General features: G+C 42.5%; 1 protein-coding gene across 4 annotated transcripts in view; it reads right to left on the reverse strand.

The window, feature by feature from the left end:
* LOC111155700 (ERG, ETS transcription factor) overlaps positions 1-18,179 on the reverse strand; it is a 171,771-nt gene that overhangs the window by 21,472 nt on the left and 132,120 nt on the right. For all 4 annotated transcript variants that reach the window (XM_022516014.1, XM_022516011.1, XM_022516013.1 and 1 more), the window contains one exon: positions 17,329-17,480. In XM_022516014.1, coding sequence (XP_022371722.1) covers positions 17,329-17,480 — 152 coding nt within the window. The remainder of the gene's footprint in view (positions 1-17,328; positions 17,481-18,179) is intronic.

The raw sequence follows: 18,179 nt of genomic DNA on the forward strand, positions 1-18,179 counted from the left end.
TCAAGCTACCCAAGATGGGACATGTGTGCCACTGGAAGATATTTCAAGTTTGCAAAAGTAAATAGCAGTAATAGTGAGAAACAGCCAGAGAGTCACGCCACCAGAGTTCTCACCTCTTCCCTCCCTTTCTTCCTTTTTCCTTCTGTCTCCTTCTGTCTCCCCTAAAGTTTCATATCTATTTTAATCAAAAGAAATAACTTCAAATCCAATGGAATCCACCCCCTTGCTTTCCCCTCCTAACACTCCAGAAGAAACCACCATTCTGAACTTGATACACTCATCATCCCTATGTACATTTGAATACTGTTGCCATATCAACTATGTGTACTGTCTGTGTTTTTAAACTTAACATGAATGATATCAGAGTTTTCAAAATGCATCCAAGTTCATCCATGTAGGACTATTCAATCAGGTAAGCAGCTCTTGGGCCCTCTCACATTCATAGTCCAAATTTACTGACCAGTGAACATTTGAGTGTCCATCTCCCCATACACATGTGAAGGCATCTGCATTGGTCCACAGCCCTGAGTCTATCTACACTGGGATCATGGGGAGAGGGAAGAGCTGAGCCTGGTCTCATCCTTGGAGATCGGAACTATTAAAAACTCCCCAGGTAATTCTTACGTGCAGGCAAGTTTAGACCATCACCCCCAAGACCTCACTGCTCCAAGTGTGGTCCTGGGATCTTGCAGCATCAACATCACCTGGGACCTACTTTGAAATGCAGAATCTCAGGTGCCACTCCAGACCCATATTTTCATCAGATCCTCAGATGACCCACCTGCAAGCTGGGGCAGTGCTGGCCTGAAGAGAGGACATAGATGTGGAATTGTTGGGGTGTAGTGAATGTACCTGTTCAATTTTTCTGGTTAGGATGGGATGTCCACCGATTTTATGACACTCACACTCTCAACAAGCAATCAGTGCATAGAATCTGAAAACCAAGGAGAGTGCTGGTTCTGTGCCATCTGCAAAACCTGAAATGGCTGTGTTGACAGGAAGGTGTGCACATTCCTGTGTAATTCAAACATACAGGAACGCTTTGTTAGTCTGTGAAAATGGAGTGTGTAGACAGAAGGTTAACTTGTTCACCATTGAGCTCAGATGGCTGTTTGCCATTGGGTCAGGATTTGACCTTGGGGGATAAAATGGTCAAAACTCCAGACTGTTTTTATAGAAGATCTTCTCTCTTCTTTTTCTCACAGCCTGTCAATTCCTCATTATACAGACACAGATCATATTTAATGATCCCCAATTCAAGCCTTGGTGCCCCTTGGTTCTGTGTGGAGGACAGTCATGGCCTCTCAGACAGAAGATCCTCTTGTCCACCATGCTCCCCAGGTCATTTTTCTTAAATCCCACCACCATTAACCGAACCTTTCATGATTTTGTTTTGTTTTTGCCTTTAACAACGTAGAAGGACTATTTTTTTGGTGGGGAGGGGGAACTGGTACCTACTTCCTAGAAATCAGTTCATTCTGGGAATGCATTTTCTTCTCTTAATGGTTTAACTAGATATTCTAAAAACGATATATAAACATCTTCCCGAAAGTCATGGGCTTCATGTTAAAATGGTAAAATGACATATTAGGAAGACAGCCAAAAAAAGAAGTCTAATCTCTCTTTGGTCCCTTGGTGTGCTACTAATTGGTTTCCTTTGCTAAGCCCAGGGTTGTCATGGCTCATTCAATTTTCTTTTTAGGGACTCATGGGCGAGACCCCAGGGACCAGTTCCTCGACCTGCATTGTTCTTATTATAAACATTCTTGCTTTGGGTTGGTGAAACAGCCGTTCTCCTGTACTGCTGGCATAACTATAAATTGCTACTACCTTTCCAACGAACAATTCGGCAATACATTTGAAACGTCTTCCAAAAAAAATGAGTGCATCGTTTCTGAACTAAAAATTCCACTTCTAGAAATTTATCGTAAGGAAATTATAGAGGATATGCGCAATGATTTATTTTCAAGGATGTTCTTTGTAGTGGTGTTTATAGTAGCATAACATTGGAAACACCCTAAATGTCCAACCAAAGAGAACTAGTTAAGTTGTGGCACATTTAGGGATGTTCCTGTGATACTTGGAAACTAAAATTATACCACTGAATGTACTGATAGGAAAAAAATGCTCAAAGTGGATTAAATTGAAAAGTTTGAAAACATTATTGACTCATAATTAAACTTTGCTAAGAAATGTAAATATATCCATGGAAAGAATTTTAGAGGGCCCAGTAATAAGAGGTCAGCTGTCATCTCTGGAGAGAAGATGATGGAGATTTTTAGGTTTTCTTCTTTATCACTAAACATTTTCACTAAACTGTATTTTCTGTTTTTCTCTCCAATAACATGTAGTACTTAGGTTAAAAATTGTTTATAAAAATGTATTCTGCTCCATTTCAAAATCCAAACAAGATCTTACAAAAGGTTTAAACACACACACACACACACACACACACACACACACACACAAATAAAGAGGGTACATGATGTGATGAGCCCTGGGTGTTATACACAACTGACAAATTATTGAACACTACCTCTGAAACTAGTGATGTACTATATGTTGGCTAATAAAATTTAAATTAAAGTGTTTTTACAAAATTTTCAAGGGTATAAAATTTTAATCTCACTTTCTTATATGGTTTATTAATGGGGATTGCTTCATTTGAAAAGAATAAAGTTACTTGAAGTTGTGTTACTCCTGTTATCTTTTTGGGAATGGATCTCTACATCCCCACCCTATAGGGATCCCCACCCTATAAGCAAAGAATATGAAAAACAAACGATGTCCATATGATAGAGTAAAGAAGGTATGATAGAGTAAAGAAGGATGTTCCTTTCTGACCTGTCCATGGGTGCCATTATTCTGGACCTACTCTGGAGGGGTCATAACAGAGAATACTTTTCAAGACACAATCCCAATCTCCCGCACATGAAGCACAGGACCCTGAGTTTGCCAGACCCCACTGTCTTCATAGGTGTCATTCCCAACCACTCTCCATCCCTTCATCCTACAGCCACACACTACTGCCTGCCCTCTCCTGAACCAACACCCCATGCCTGTGCCCAAACACCATCCATTGCTTGTGGGATTAGCCCCTTCTTATCCCCTCACTTTTGCTTACCACCTCCTTTGGGCGTCTGTCCTCAATGTTCTTGAGAGCTAAGCACTTCTAATGACCCTCGGGGGCCACGCCAATGACAGGCCCAGATTAAGCCCCACAATCCCCAGTACCTGGGCCCAGCACAGATGCCACAGCCATAGGTAGCGTTTTGTGGAGTTCAGGTCAGTGTTGAGTCCCAGCTGAGTCCCAGCTCTCCCTTCAACTCCACAGAGAGCCCAGTAGAGTCTCTCCAGTCTCCTCCATGGCCCATGGTATGTCAGCAAAGCTTTCTTTTTCTGCCCCATGCTGCCATTACAGAAGGGGGCTCACACGGTCCCACAAGATTCAACAGAGCTCACCTCCTTCCCCGACCCCTAACTATGCATGGGAAGGAGAAAGAAGAGGGGGCCACGGAATGAACCCCAGCCAAGCATCACCTTTGGCTATGTTAAAGGCATGCCATCCCACACCTTCGGCCTCCAGAAAGCAGTGCGACTCAGGACCCACCAGATCTCATGATGGATTGCTTTCAAGGACCTCAGGAATGACTCCCATAGGAGAAGGACTAAGATTCCTTTCACTCTAGTAAGAATTGCTGAGAATTTACTGTATACACAAATAGTATGGGAGATTCAGAGGTGGCCAGGAAAGAGAAAGATGCCAAGGAAAAGGGTGAAGTTTTCACTGGAAGGGCTTGGCTTGAGCCTGTGTCAAGGAAAAGTATTTGACAGAATTCGGGTGAAAGGAGCATGGAGAAGCCCTTTAGCTTAGGCAAACAGCGGGAGCCCAGCTTCATACCCGCTGAGGCGTGAAACCCTTGTGGTGCTGAGGGAGAAGGAAGAAATCAGGTGTGGCTGGACTAGAGGGTTGGAGCGGGAACACACAGACGTAGAAGGACGGAGACGAAAGTTGGGTACCATCAAGGAGAGCCTTAAATATCTTGCTAAGAAGCCTGGACTTTACGATCCAGGGATTTCAGAGTCACTGAAAATGTCTGAGGAATCAAATTACAATTACATCAAGCACAGCAAACTTGGTGGTAAAATAAAAGGCTTTATAGGGAGCCAGAATACCAATATTTGGGTTCTGATTCAACCATTTACTAGATGTAAACCTTAAGCTTTCTGGAACCTGTTTTCTTTTTCTGTGGGTAATTAAGTAAAATGTTAGGGGAATAGAAAAGTAAATGAGATAACGTATGTGAAAGCACTCTGCCAACCATAACATTGCCAAGAAATAATGCGTCCACACAGTGGATCTCACACGGCAAAGTCCGTGGAGATGAAATAAACAATCTCCTATCGCAGGGCCAGCCTCTTCCTCTAAACACAAAAGTCTGATTTACGCTTTATTTTTGAGAAGCTTTTGGAGGTGCTTCTGTCAGATGAATCACAAACCGCTGAAGATAAGTTGTTTTGTTTTCAGCATCCAGGCCAATTGTTTGGAAAACAGCTGTGTCATCAGTCCACATTTCATGGACATCAAAATGGTAAACCCCTGAAGTCCGAGGGAAAAGGGAAAAAGAAGTCATCTGTCTCTGAAACCTCTTACTTGTATCTTTGATTCCAGGTTAATAGCCACAAGTTTTATGAAGGTTGTTTCAATGAAGTTGAAATGAAAAGAAAAATAATAAAAGCAAAGCTGAGAGTTCAAGAGTTGCACCCTTGAAATTACCATTGGGGTGCGGGTGGCAAGCAGCGTGTGGGTGGAGGGTTGGAATTATTTTTACATTTCCCTGAAACTGTTTTCTGACCTAGTAGCATCCCACTGCTGCCAGGAAAGTATTAAGTAGATATTTAAATCAGGCAAAAGGTCATTGCATTGCCAAAGACATAAGGAATCTTCACGAAACAGAATACTTCATGCAGGCAAACATCCTGTTTCAGAGAGACCCTCCCCCTACCCCAGAGTAATGAATTAAAGTCAGGTTAAGCAAGAGTCAAACTGGTGAGAATATCAGCTCAAGTGCCACTTTTCTTGAACAGTATCCCCATAAAATATTGTCTTCCAGATTGAAAAAACACCCGTGTTTAAGAAAAAAATACCAGTAGAAAATGTACCTCTAAGCCATATCACAACCTTATGAAGTCTTTGTTTATAAAACCAGGCCCTGGGCAAGTCTGCCAATCTGCTGTCCAAGACACTGAAAAGCCTGCAAAAATAAGATTTAACATTTTGTCTCCTTGCAAGGAAAGACTTTGCATTTACAAAGCAGGTTCAGCAGAGAGAACTGGCTTCACTTTGGGCTTCCCTCGACCACAAACTGAAATCTGAACTCAAAAAGCCTATACTCAAGGCTGTTTCTGAACCGTTTAATTCCTAATTTATAGATGAGGTTCAGTTATCATTTGGATAGTTACTGATTTCTAATTTTTTGGAGTTGGTGAATTAGTGAATGAGGTCCATACCAGACTGATTTTCTTTTATTCTAGTTGTTCTTTTTTTGGTGGCCTCTTGTATGGTCCGTTTCTGCAAATGCCCCTTGAGAGTTTCAAAAGAGTGCCTATTCTCTGTCAGGTGCAGGTTTCTACAAATAACCGTTGGATCAAAATTGGCGACATATACCTGATTTTTAGGTCATTGATCTATCAACTGCTGAGAAAGGCAAATTGAAATCTCTCACCTGAAGTGGATTTGCCTTTTTCTCCTTACAATCCTTTATGCATTTTGAGGCTATGTTATTATGTACAAATTCATCACCGTCATATAGTTTTATTAACCCTCAGTTACCTCCAATAGTGCTTCCTGAGTTCTCTTTCCACTGTTGTCAGGTTAGTTTTGATTAGAATTTGACGAATACATCTTACTCCATCTGCTTGCTGTCATTCTTTACAGTGTTTTTGTGAACAGTGCTTAATTGACTTTCGAGTATTTTTTTTTTTAATCTAGTCTACCGCTCTGTCTTTAACCACAACTTTGGCCTACTTACATGTATTGTTCCTGATCTGATTTCTGCCACCTTGTTGTGTTTATTTGCCTCGCTTTGTATGTTCTGTGTTCGTCCTTTCCAAGTGTCTTACTAAATCCATCTATTTTTCTTCATTTCTTTTTTTTTCCTTTCTTTACTGGTTTAGCTCATTAACATTCTAGATCTATTTCTTTACTTGTTAATCTTTAAATAAAATCCAAATTTAATCACCAAATATATCCTTTTCCCAAAGAAAGCAAGGAATTTGGAAGTCTTGAGCGCTTATCACCCATCCTTCATCTTATGCAGTATTATCCAACATTTTTATTTTACCCTATTGTTATGTTCCCTACTTAGGAGGCCATAGTTCTTACTCTAGCCATTTCTCTTGAGATCTATTCTTATATCAACCATTTTCATTGCTCCCATTTACTTCTTATCTCACTCCTTCCTTCTAGGATCCATTTTCTTTGTTTATTAAATCTTTCATGGTTTCCTGAAGTGAGGGTCTGTTAGCAACAAACTCTGACCCTTTGTTTGAAAGCATCTACTTCCCCCACAATTTACAGAATGGATTACAATGCACTCATAATGAAGTTTTTCACCACATCCCCCTGAAGTTTATTTTAAAGGACACATTGGTTTCACCAAGCAACTGAATGAGTCTGTGGCAAGGAAAAAAAAAAAAAAAAAAAAAAGTTAAGAGCCCAGAGGAGAGCTAGAATCCTGTCAGTTTCTCCTTCTCTGAGCTCACTGAAGATTTTCTTCTCTTGCCTTCAGTGTTCCATGTCATTGTTGAGAAGCTTGCTGTCCCTATAACTATCATGTTTCTAGATAGTTTTTTTTTCTTTGCTGGTTCTTAAGTACTTTGTCTTTAGTGTTCTGTGTTCTTGCCAGAATGTGGTTACTGTGGACTTATTCTTATTTTTTTTTCTCCGTCTGATGCTTCCCGTATTTGGAAAATGGTCTTGTTCATCAATTTTGAAAAGTCGGATTTTATCTCTTTGAATATTTCTTCTTGCCCATTCTCTTGATTCCCTCCTTTCTGGAACTTCTATTAGATCTACATGGCACATTATCACGAGCCCCTTATCCTTGACCTTCACTCATACTCCATCTCTTTGTCACTGTCCTGCACCCTGAAAACAATTCCAAGTCTACTTTCCTTAATTCACTCTTCAGCTTTTTCAAATCAACTGTTTAACCCATCTTTTGAGTTTCTGATACTTTTGAATCCTTTTCTGTAGTTCTAGGAGTTCTACTGCTTCTTCTTCAAAATTATCTGTTCTTTTCCATAATGTCTTGCTTCTCTCTTTCTGATTCCTTCTGTTGTGTGTTTAACCACTTTTAAATCTACTTACCTTATATTCCCAATCCCATGCTTCAATTATCTAACACTCTTGAGGGCTTAATCATGTTGTCTGTTGTTTCTGCTGAATCTTGGTCTAGGTAGACTGTTTCTTCCTGTTTTTGTAATTTGGAGTTACAGAGTCATCTTCAGGGAACCTTTATATGCAGGAACTCTATAAAGTTTAGACTAAAGACCAGTCTATCCAGGAAGATCTACTATGTCCTTCTACCAGGTGTCTGAGGTTGTCCTCAGCCCATGACCACTTTGCGATGCTTAATTTCTCAGCCTGGGGTTGCTGTGAGAAACACAGTTATGTGCATGTGTGCATAGGAAGAGATCAGGTCCAACTCCATGCTTTGTGCAAGATCAAGACCTCATCTCTTTCCCCTTTAAAACCCAAATCTCTGTATTATAGACACTGGTATCCCCCCCATCCATGCCACCTGTGACAAGGAGGTGACAACAGGAGGGGGAGTTACTCTGTTCTCAGCTCCTCTCTTGTTTTGAGTCACTAAGGAACTCACTAACTTTCTTCCCACAGCTAGACATATCAAAGGGTGTCAGACTCCATGCTACATTTCCAGGGGCTCTGCAAGAGGGATGCCTTAAGTTCTTTTAAGCTCAACATTTTACTAGAACCAAGAGTCTTCTCAGCATATTTTTTACCTATTTACTTTAAAACTTCCCCATTTCCAGTGCATGTGGTCAACCAAGCTCATGCGATCCTCTGTTTCATGCACTTATTACTTAATCAACTGTCAAAAAATTAATTGTACATATTAGTCATGCAATACCCTACAAAAGAGCCAGATATTGCAAGAAAATATGCCTGTCCTCAGCCTGCTTGAGATTCAACAATTTAAGTATTCTATTCAAAAAATACATGATTAAATTATTTTTGCTGGGATCTAAACATATTTTTGACATTCTGACATACCAAACTATTTCACTAGATGGAGTAATTCTCAACTCTTCTAGAGTGAATTATCCAGGTTTTGGATTTTATTTTCCTTCATTTCTTCCCCCTGGTGCATCTCCTTGGTTATACCATGACAACACAGCTTATGCCCATGATGTCTTAGATGCAATGACCTGTCCCACTTTAATGTTTCTCTCTGCTTGGCTTCTCTTTGCACCTCTTTAGGTGTTGGTGTCCTCAGAGTTTTGTCCATGGTCCTCACTCCATAGATCTCCCTGGACTTCCTGTCTACACTCATGTCTAGTTATAACAAGCATAGCATATTAGTTTCCAAGCATGGCTGTAACTGCATACAACAAGCTAAATGACTTAAAACAACAGAAACAGGTTGTCTGAGGCGTGTGGAGGCCAGCAATCCGAGAGCAAGCTTCAGCAGAGCCCTGATCCTTCCAGGGCTTTGGTAGAATCCTTCCCTTGCCTCCTCTCCCTTCTGGTGGCAGTCAGCCATCCTTGGTACTCCTTGGCCTACAACTGCACCAGTTTAATCTCTGCCTCCATTATTAGAAGATCTTCTCCCTTTGTCTGTGTCTGTGTCCAAAGTTTCCCTTTTTATAAGTGCGGTACTCATTTTATTAGACGCACCCTCATGACCTCATCTTGACTTGATGCACTCTAAAAATACTCTATTTCCAAATGAAGTCAAGTCCTCAAGCATTAGGAGTTAAGGCTTCAATGTACCTTTTTGTAGGGCCACAATTCAACCCACACCATATGCGTATGTCTGCAGACCTCCCTCTTTGAGTCTAGGGATTTCTCCCCAATGCTTGACCCAAATGTGAAAAGAAAAGCTACAATTTTTGAAGGTCTTACTATATCCTTGGCATTGTTTATGCACTTCACATGTATTTTCTTATTTAATCTGTACAGTGTGATACAAAGTAGGCATTACCATCCTCCGTATTTTGGTGCAGCTGCAGGCCAAAGAACACCAAAATTAAATGACTTTCCAGATCCCAGAGCTAGAAGATGGCAGAGTTTGGGACTGAGGTTTGGTAACCCCTGATAAATGACTCTTAACCCTAAGCTCTACATGGCCCCCAGACTGCCTTGTGGGTGGGTGTCCCATGGGTAACTTAAACATGAAATAAACTGAACCAATTCATCTATCTATTTTTTTTTCTATATTCATTAACATCCATCCAGCCACTCATGCTAAAATCTAAGCTATTTTCAATCTCATCCCAGAAATGTAACATTCACATGCTGAGCAACACAGTACGCTATTTTGAACATCTCTTCTAGTCTGTCTTTCTTTCTTTCTTCCTCTCATCTCCTTTGAAAAACCCATTTCAGAATTTCTGAACAATTTAACAAACGCTTCCCACCAATCTGTGTCCTTGTATTCCTCCCTGGATAATTTTAATAGGGTAGCACAGGAACAAGAACTCGGACGCCGGAGTCAGACAGAACTGGGCTCGAATCCTGGCTTTCCCAAATTATTGGCTGGGACATCCTGAGCCATGATCTTGGCTTCTCTAGTTTTAGTTTCTTTATCCGTAAAGTAAGAATAATAAATAATATCTACACCATAAGGTGCTTGTGGGATTTCAGTGAGATAATACTTTTTCTATAAAGTGGATGGCCCAGTACCTGACAATAGTGTGCACTCAACAGATGGAAACTCTACAATCTTTCTGTGTTTTTGGCTTCAGTCACACATAAAACCCAGGGCAGTTTCCTCAATCACTATTCAGCTTATCGCTTAGGAATGTAATTCATTTTGACTTTAGGATTTCAGCTTTAGCTGGTTTGTTGTCTGGTTGCTTGATTTGGTGTACAGAAACAATTTAAACAGAAGCTTACAGAAGCACACTCCATGATGTAGACATAGTGGGAGAGATGTTTGGGAACGTTTAGTGGTGTGATGACATAAAATGAAGACATGTTGTCTTACCAACAAGTTCTGTAGGTAGACATGAGCTCATGCTCTGGTCTCACCTACCTGTGCAAGCACCCCTGGGAGAGGTGCGTCCCTTCCTTCCAGGGCTCCATGTTCTCATGTGTAAAAGAAGAGGTTTGTGATGGTTTACTATGTCAGCCTGACTGGGTCATAGGACGTCCAGACATTTAGTTAAACATTATTTATGTGTGTGTCTGTAAGGGTGTTTCCAAACGAAATCAGCATTTGAATTGGACAACTGAGTAGAGTAGTCTGCCCTCCCCTGTGTGGGTGGGTGACATCAACTAACCCACCAGGGACCTGAATGGAAAAAAAAAAAAAAGTGGAGAAAGGAGGGAAGGATTTTCTCCCTTTGCCTGGCTTTTGAGCTGAGACATCCATCTCCTGCATTCAGGTCTCTGGCTTTCACATTTTAAGACTCAGACTGAAATCTACACCATTGGCTGTCTTGGGTTCCCAGTTTGTAGACAGCAGACTGTGGGCTGTGGGACTTCTCAGCCTCCGTAATCATGTGGGCTAATTCCTCATAATAGATAAATAAATGGGGAAAGAGAGAAAGAGAGATTGGTTCCGTTTCTCTGAAGAATCCTGACTAATACAGAGTTGAACTAAGATCATCAAGAGTCTCGTACCTCAACTCCTGTGACTCCACGTTTCTTGCTAACTAAATCTGGATTACCATTAACTCAATAAGTGCAGATTGACTGACCTCTGCCACAAGCTTCCTGCTGCCTCGTCTGGTGATTAAGAATTCAAAAGACATATTCTCCAACTTGCAATCTAATAGAATAGACAGGCTCATAAATAACTAACTCTAATAAAGATTCAAACATAATAGGTTTACCATCTGAGCTCGGGCAGTAAGTATATTCTTCTATTACTTGTTGTTCATCTGCTGTCAAAGCCCAGCTTGGAAATACTTAGGTAGAATCATGAGAAAGCCATATGAGCCTTGTGCCACTCCAAGAACTCAAAATCTTGACTTTACAGTAAGCCGGACCAGCAAAGACTCATACTGGGCATATGGCCTCTGTCTGCATAAAGCCGTTATCTAATGTAATTCACTCTGTTTATAAAGGATATTCACAAGAAACACGCTGGTGAAATGGAGCTCTATAATCATGGCAGAATGATGGTCATCTCTACGGCCTCGGTGGACCCCAAGGTAAAGTCAAGGGATCCTATGTGTAGGGTTCAGAATTGAGGAAAACATCACCTTCCTTGTGAAACTTCTTTGCAAAAACAAGGATTATGTCCCCACATGACTTTTTATTTTGGCTGCCAGGAAGCTCACAGCCATACTGGAAGCATGGCTACAATGTCTTGGCCAAGTTCTTGGTCAAATGTGGTCAAAATGGCTGCATTCTTCTCTCATGTGATTTTGGTTTTCCATTAATATTTTTAATTTCCTAGGACCAATTCCTAGTTTCTTTTTGATCAGTAGTTTGGTTCGCATGTTTATCAGTAGTCTAGTTCACAAGGCATCTCAAATCCTCCATGAGACTAAATAGTATATGTGTATTTAAGTAAGATGGAATTTATTCTAGAATATAATGTGAAATGAAATAAAGCATGGTAATAAAAGAAGTGGTAAGATGTCTTATGAGAAGCAATTATGTTGCCAAAAGATCAAGGTTGGCTTCCTAGACAGGGGAGTTTGCCCTGAAGAAGGATTTGTGAGCAGAGAAAAGAGGGCTGGGGGGTGGGGGAGCAGGATGTGGCAGAGAGAAATGGCGGCAGGTGCAAAGGTATTTGGGAATCATATCATAAATGGTACTAAGGAATTATCTCTTGATCTGTCATGTTTATTGTCATCTACTTCCTCTGATTTTTTTAAACATTTGTCTGACTCAGTCATTTGAGCTCTTAATCCCACACTCTTCTGTCAGGAGCTACTAACTTCATGTGGATGGGTCTAATCTATTTCTGACCGGCTCAGGGCAATTCCTCTGTGATGGGCATAAGAGTAGGAAGTCTTCACTGAGTTGCTCATGAATTGCAAAGGGACCCAGTGAGGAGGGTCTGAAGAAGACGCAATACCAGGAGTTCCAGCCATGGGTGTTGTGGGAGTAGGAATAGGGCGTCTTAAATCATATAAGAACTTTTATTCCTGGTGACTGAAACACAGTAAGCACTCAGTGAATGAATGAATGAATGAGTGAGTGAGTGAATGAATGAAGCAAACAAGTGAGTGTGGCAACTCTTTATCTCTGACTTCTGGTTGCCAGGACCGCTCATGCTCAAGGTGGATATTTAGAAAATAAAAGTAGAAATGTTTTACTGAAGAATCATTCAATAACCTCTGAAACTAAAAATACACTATATGTTAATTAACTGAATTTAAATTTTTAAAAAAGAGGGGAAAAAAAGTAGAAACGTTTGAAAAGCCCAACACTTTTCACCCATTTTGGGGAATAAAAACAGAGCAAAGAAAATAAAATCTTTCAAAATGATGTAAGCTGCTAAAACCCGACGTCCTATTGCATTTTGGTCAGCATTTTGCAACTTTTAAAAAAAGTGGTTGAAGACTATGCCTTCCTCTTTGTTAGCCCTGTTGGTTAGCACATCACCAAGAGCATTGTCAATACGGAAAAAGCTACAGGGACTGCCAGAGCTACAGCTGGTACCGAGAGGGACAGCATCCCTGATGGCAGATGCTTCATGAGATGTCGTGAAACCAAGGTGCTTCAGAATACCAGCCCCATGGTGCAGTGGAGACCATCTGTCTCTCATCAGTGATCTCTGTTCACAGATTGACGAGGCAGATGTCGGAACACCAGGAAGTCAAATGCTTACATCATGCCCGACTCATCTTGGCTGTTGATAGGAATACAGCCCAATGCCTATGGGCCTCATACTTTGCTTAGTCCAGACTGTCAGAATGGAGCCTGGGGAGCCACTCTCACACTGCCTTCTATGCCTTTAACTGTCCTGGCTTTTCCTGTGGATGCCTTGATGCATGGTCTCTGCATATTTTATTTTATTTTATTTTATTTTATTTTATTTTATCTTATTCTATTCTATTCTATTGATTTTATTTTATTTTTCTTTTTTATTTGAGTGTATTTGTCACACCATGTTACATTAGTGTGCTACCAATGATAGGTCCCAAAAATACATCCTCAAGGAGAAGCTTTAGGAAGACAAAATTCCTTCCCACCAAATGGGTGACTCTTCATTTTTGAAATTATTTGGGACATCAATGCGAAATTGTTGGTTATTTCCTATCTTCCTGGCCACTCCCACTTCTAAAAGTAACCCAGCGTGCATTTGGTAAAAACGGATAAGGTGTATTCATGTAGAATTTATTTGGTGCTTTCTATTTAGATTAGAGCATCTCAAGCCCTAGTATGCATGGAGTCCCGTGGAAAGTGTGTCAACAATGTGGGATCCTCGACCCTCCCCACATCCAGATTAAGATTGGATTGGAAGTGTGCACTTTCAAATCACAAGTCCCCCCTGGTGCAAGTGGTTCTGTTCATATATGGAGAAACATTTTTCAGTCGACATCCAAATCCAGTTGAGCCAACCAACAAAATGCCATTTCACCAGGCCACACATGTTTAGCTCCTTGTAAGACTGATTCCACTTAATGACATTCTGATCTACAACCATGTCAGGAAAATCCCAACCCCATGAGATGTAGACTTAGCCATACAAATGTATACCAAATAGACAGGTAAATAAAAAAGTACAAATGTGATTTGTTGTCCAACCAGTGAACTTTGAGAGGGGGAGGCACAATCTACAATTTTTCCAGGACAATAGGCATAAGCCAGAGCTTTCTGGAATGTCCACTGGTCTCACTGATTGAATGTTTTTCTCATGACTTCCCTGTTCCTCTCCTACAACAAACTGAAGAATACATTTTCCTCCAGACTCAGAATGAATAGATGGGCCATCTTTCCCATATTACTTTCCTTTTGATCCTATGAATGCTTAATCACATACTGAATGAGGCATCCCCTTCTCACTGCCTGCTGACACCCTGGAGCCAAATGACACCCACCTTTTGCAACTGTGCAAGATTTAAAGGTCTGTATTTTAAAAGCAGATGCTTAGACATAAGTAATTTTTTCAGCTATCTTTATGATTAGCACTTCTGAGTGTCCATCGATGTATTTAACTAGTAGGAACTCTATGGGCCAGGTGGAACCAGGTTTGGAGAATTCCATCTGCGTGTGCAGAGCACTCTCTGGCCCAGATGTGCTTGCAGGAGGTACGTGGGTCCTGGGTCCTGGAGCTAGGGCTAAAGGTACAGACCCAGCAGCTGACAGAGCTGCTCCCAGGGCTTGCAATCTCATGGCCTCATTGGGGAATTATCTGGATTGTGCAATGTAGCTGTGTGTGTGTGTGTGTGTGTGTGTGTGTGTGTGTGTGGTAGGTGGGTGGATGGGTGTGGGTGGATGGGTGGGTGTGTGGTGTGTGTTCATCTGTGTGTCTCTGTATGAGCACACACACGTGAAGCTTGGCCAATAACTGAAAGACTCACAACTTGCAAAACCAGCCACAGCCAACTCTCTTACAAACACTACTAACTGACTAACTGCCTGCATGGGCGTGAAGCAACCAAAGGAGGCAACAGCTGAAAGAGGACTTTCTTCAGGGGATGAAACCAGTCTTTACACAAAACCTTAAGTGTGAGCCAATCTGCGTGACCATCGTTCCACCCACCCAACTGATGTTTAATGAGCACCTACTGTACAATATCAGGAACGGCGGAAGCTTTGACTTGATTAAACTGAGATATAAATATCTCTCCTGTTTTCTCAACATTTTACTTAAGGTAGAAAGCCTCAAGTCTGTCCCTGTTGGAAATGATACTGATGACTTCAAAGCACATTGACCACAGGAGAGAAATATGACCTCAGGAGTAAACAGGGTGAGGGTCACCACGCATTACCTCCAGGGTCTGTGATTCTATGAGGAACAAAGACAAGACTCTCCTCAGACTGGTTCTCCTCTCCTAAAGAATGAAAAACATTGTTTTGCCTGAACTGCAGAAATGACACTCTTAAGAAACAAGGCTAAGGGAGAGACAGGTATGGGTGGGCACCCTTTGGGTTCCTACCTCATCCTGCTCATACCCATACAGCGTCTGAGGTAACAGCACCCCTCTCCTTCATTCCTCCCCAGGAACACCCTTGTTCCCTCAGCTTTTTTTTAAGGAACCACACAGCCAGGGCGCATGCCTCGGACACTTGCATCTCCATATTTTTTCCCATCAGCAGGAACTACCTTCTGTTCTATGACCCAGAATCAAGTCATTCGTTTCTGGTAAGTAGCTCAGCTGTGGTGACAAACCAAATACAGGGCTTCCAATATGAAAATCAACTGCCTTTAAGTCAACATCAAAACCCGTTTTGTCCCTGTCATCAGGTGCACATGAGACTTCACCCTTGCTGTCCTCAGTAAAAGTCTCACAAGATGCCTCAAGATGAGAGAGAACCCCAAGAGCAATGCCCTTCCTCTCAACCACACCAAATCAGCTCCATGCAGTTCACTGAAGACCACCACCTACCCCCACCCTGCCAGTGACAGTCCTGCAATGACACTCAGGCCATGAGCCCAAGCCAGATGTTCTCCGTGCACTGTGTTCTATGTGGAAGGCTACAGAAGTCCATGAACATGATTGCACACAGACTAAGGGGCAGTGGGATGGGAATCACACCATGGAGGGGATTGGAGCCCGTTCGCATCACACTTCACACAGATGAATTTGGATGACCCCTGGAGCAAGGCTTAGTCAAGTTTGTGCAAACTCATGCACGCACAGGTATCCTTTCATCCAATCCCCCCTCAGTTAACGCTCTTTGAGTACCTCCTGCATGTCAGGCCTTGTGCTTGGCCATGGACGTTGGGCCTTTGGGGGGGCTGAGGTTGTATGGAGGGAGGAAGCAAACAGTCACATGGATGTGCAGAATAATGACAGATGAGAGGGAACACTGTAAAGACAAACAAGGTAGGTGGGGGCTGAGGTCCATGGGTGGATTCAGGAATAGCTCTAGGTGGCGGGGTGGGGGGAGGCCTCAGGAAAGGCCTCTCTGAGGAGAAATTTGCACAAAGCCCTGATGAAGGACAGAACTACCCGGAATCAAGGGTTTCAGGCTGAAGGGACAGTAAGTCCAGGCCCCTGAGGCAGAGTCAGAAGGTGACCAGATGGCTGGCCACAAGGAGTGACAGACGGGAGCCCACAGGGGCTGTATCAGGAATCAAGACTGAATCCAGCACCTCCAGGAAGAGAACAAAGTCACCAGGAAGGCCTTTCTGAACTCTGACTGTATCTCTTATTAATGGTAGGCCCTGGGAAAAGTTAGTTGACCTCTGGGAGCTCCATTTTCTTTATCAGGGAAATCACGATAAGGATTCTTATTTCCCAAGATTTCCTGAGATGGTGTCTCCAAACTGCTTACCAAAATCCTGACATCAACTAAGGACTCATGAAGTTGTCACTGTGGTCCTGGTATTTTGGGGTTTATGTGGCGTATTTCCTCTGAGGAGCTATATGTAAGCCATCTCTCCTGTGTCTCTTCAGTTTTTGCTCAATAAGTAAGTTCCAGCATTTTCCTCAAATTCAGAGCTATTGCTTTGGTTTGAGTTTAGAATTACCTCTGTGGCAAAGAATTACTCTGGTTCTCGGAATCTGCATTGTAGGCCAGGGATAGCTGGAATTTTTGACTTTGAGAACAAGCAACACACTGCTCCCAGCTTTTTATTTTGCCAGATAAGATTTTCTTTTCAAAAGCTTACCATCTAGTATGAATAACACTTCATTAAAAAAAAAAAAAATACCTAACACCAAATAATCTCAGAGAAAGGGCAATTCTTCCCTTGAGAGGCCACTTTTCATGGATTTCCATTCTCTATCTCTCTCTCTCTCTCTCTCTCACACACACACACACACACACACATACACATATCAGTGGACAGCTCACCCAAGGTGGCCAGACTCCTGCCGGCTTCCATGTACAAAAATTCCTTTAGACCAGTGAGGGTGATGGAAGCCAGAGGCAGGAAGAGAAAGCGGAATGGGGCTCTGGAAAGGGGCAGTTTGAAGACTGAGCAGAGTGAAGTATGAGCCTCTGACCTGCTGGGACGATGACTCTGCGCTCGTTCGTAGTCATGTTTGGGGGCGGCATGTGCTTCTCCTCCATGTAGCTGCCGTAATTCATGCCCACAGTGTCTGGGCTGCCCACCATCTTCCCGCCTTTTGCCATGCTGCATTCATCCGGGGAGTTCCTGAAGGGGAAGAAGATAAATCCTTTCATTATTGCTGCCACCAAAAAGCCTGCCTCCCAGCCTTCTTGTGATATGCAGAGAGAAGCAAGGAAGGACAAGGTGGGGAGGCTGATGAAGAAGGAGGACAGAGGTGTCAAAGGGCACATATGGTGTCTGCTCCGGGCTGAATGACCGTGTCCCCCCCAGAACTCCTTTTTTCAAGCCCTGACACCCAATGTAATGTTATTTGGAAGTGAGGCCTTTGGGAGGCAATGAGGTTCCCCCTGAGGTCATGATGATGAGGGCCCCATGATGGGATTAGTGCCCTTACAAGAAGCAAAAGAGACCAGAAGACTCTCCTTCTCTGTCTCTGCCTCTGAGGATATACCATGAAGGTGGCGGTCCACAGCCCAAGGACAGAACTCTCCCCAGACCCCAACCCTGCCAGCACCATGGGCTTGGACTTCCAGCCTCCAGACCTGTGAGAAATAAATTAATTCCTGTCGGATAAGCCCCCCCAGGCTGTGTTGTTTTGTTCCTGCAGCTGGAGCTGTGCTAATACGGTGCCATGCTTGTTGGAAAGACAGGGCAGGCACAGGGGAAGTAGAGCTAACACCTGGCTTCTGTTTCTTAAACCAGCTCCTTCTGAAACTGTCATGTCAAAACTCCCCTGGTGACAGCTGTTTGGAAACACTTGCAGGGAAGAGCGAACTGCCATTG

The sequence above is a fragment of the Enhydra lutris genome, unplaced genomic scaffold (assembly GCF_002288905.1).
Source record: "Enhydra lutris kenyoni isolate GAN:26980312 unplaced genomic scaffold, ASM228890v2 scaffoldscaffold43, whole genome shotgun sequence".
Lineage (NCBI taxonomy): Eukaryota > Metazoa > Chordata > Mammalia > Carnivora > Mustelidae > Enhydra > Enhydra lutris.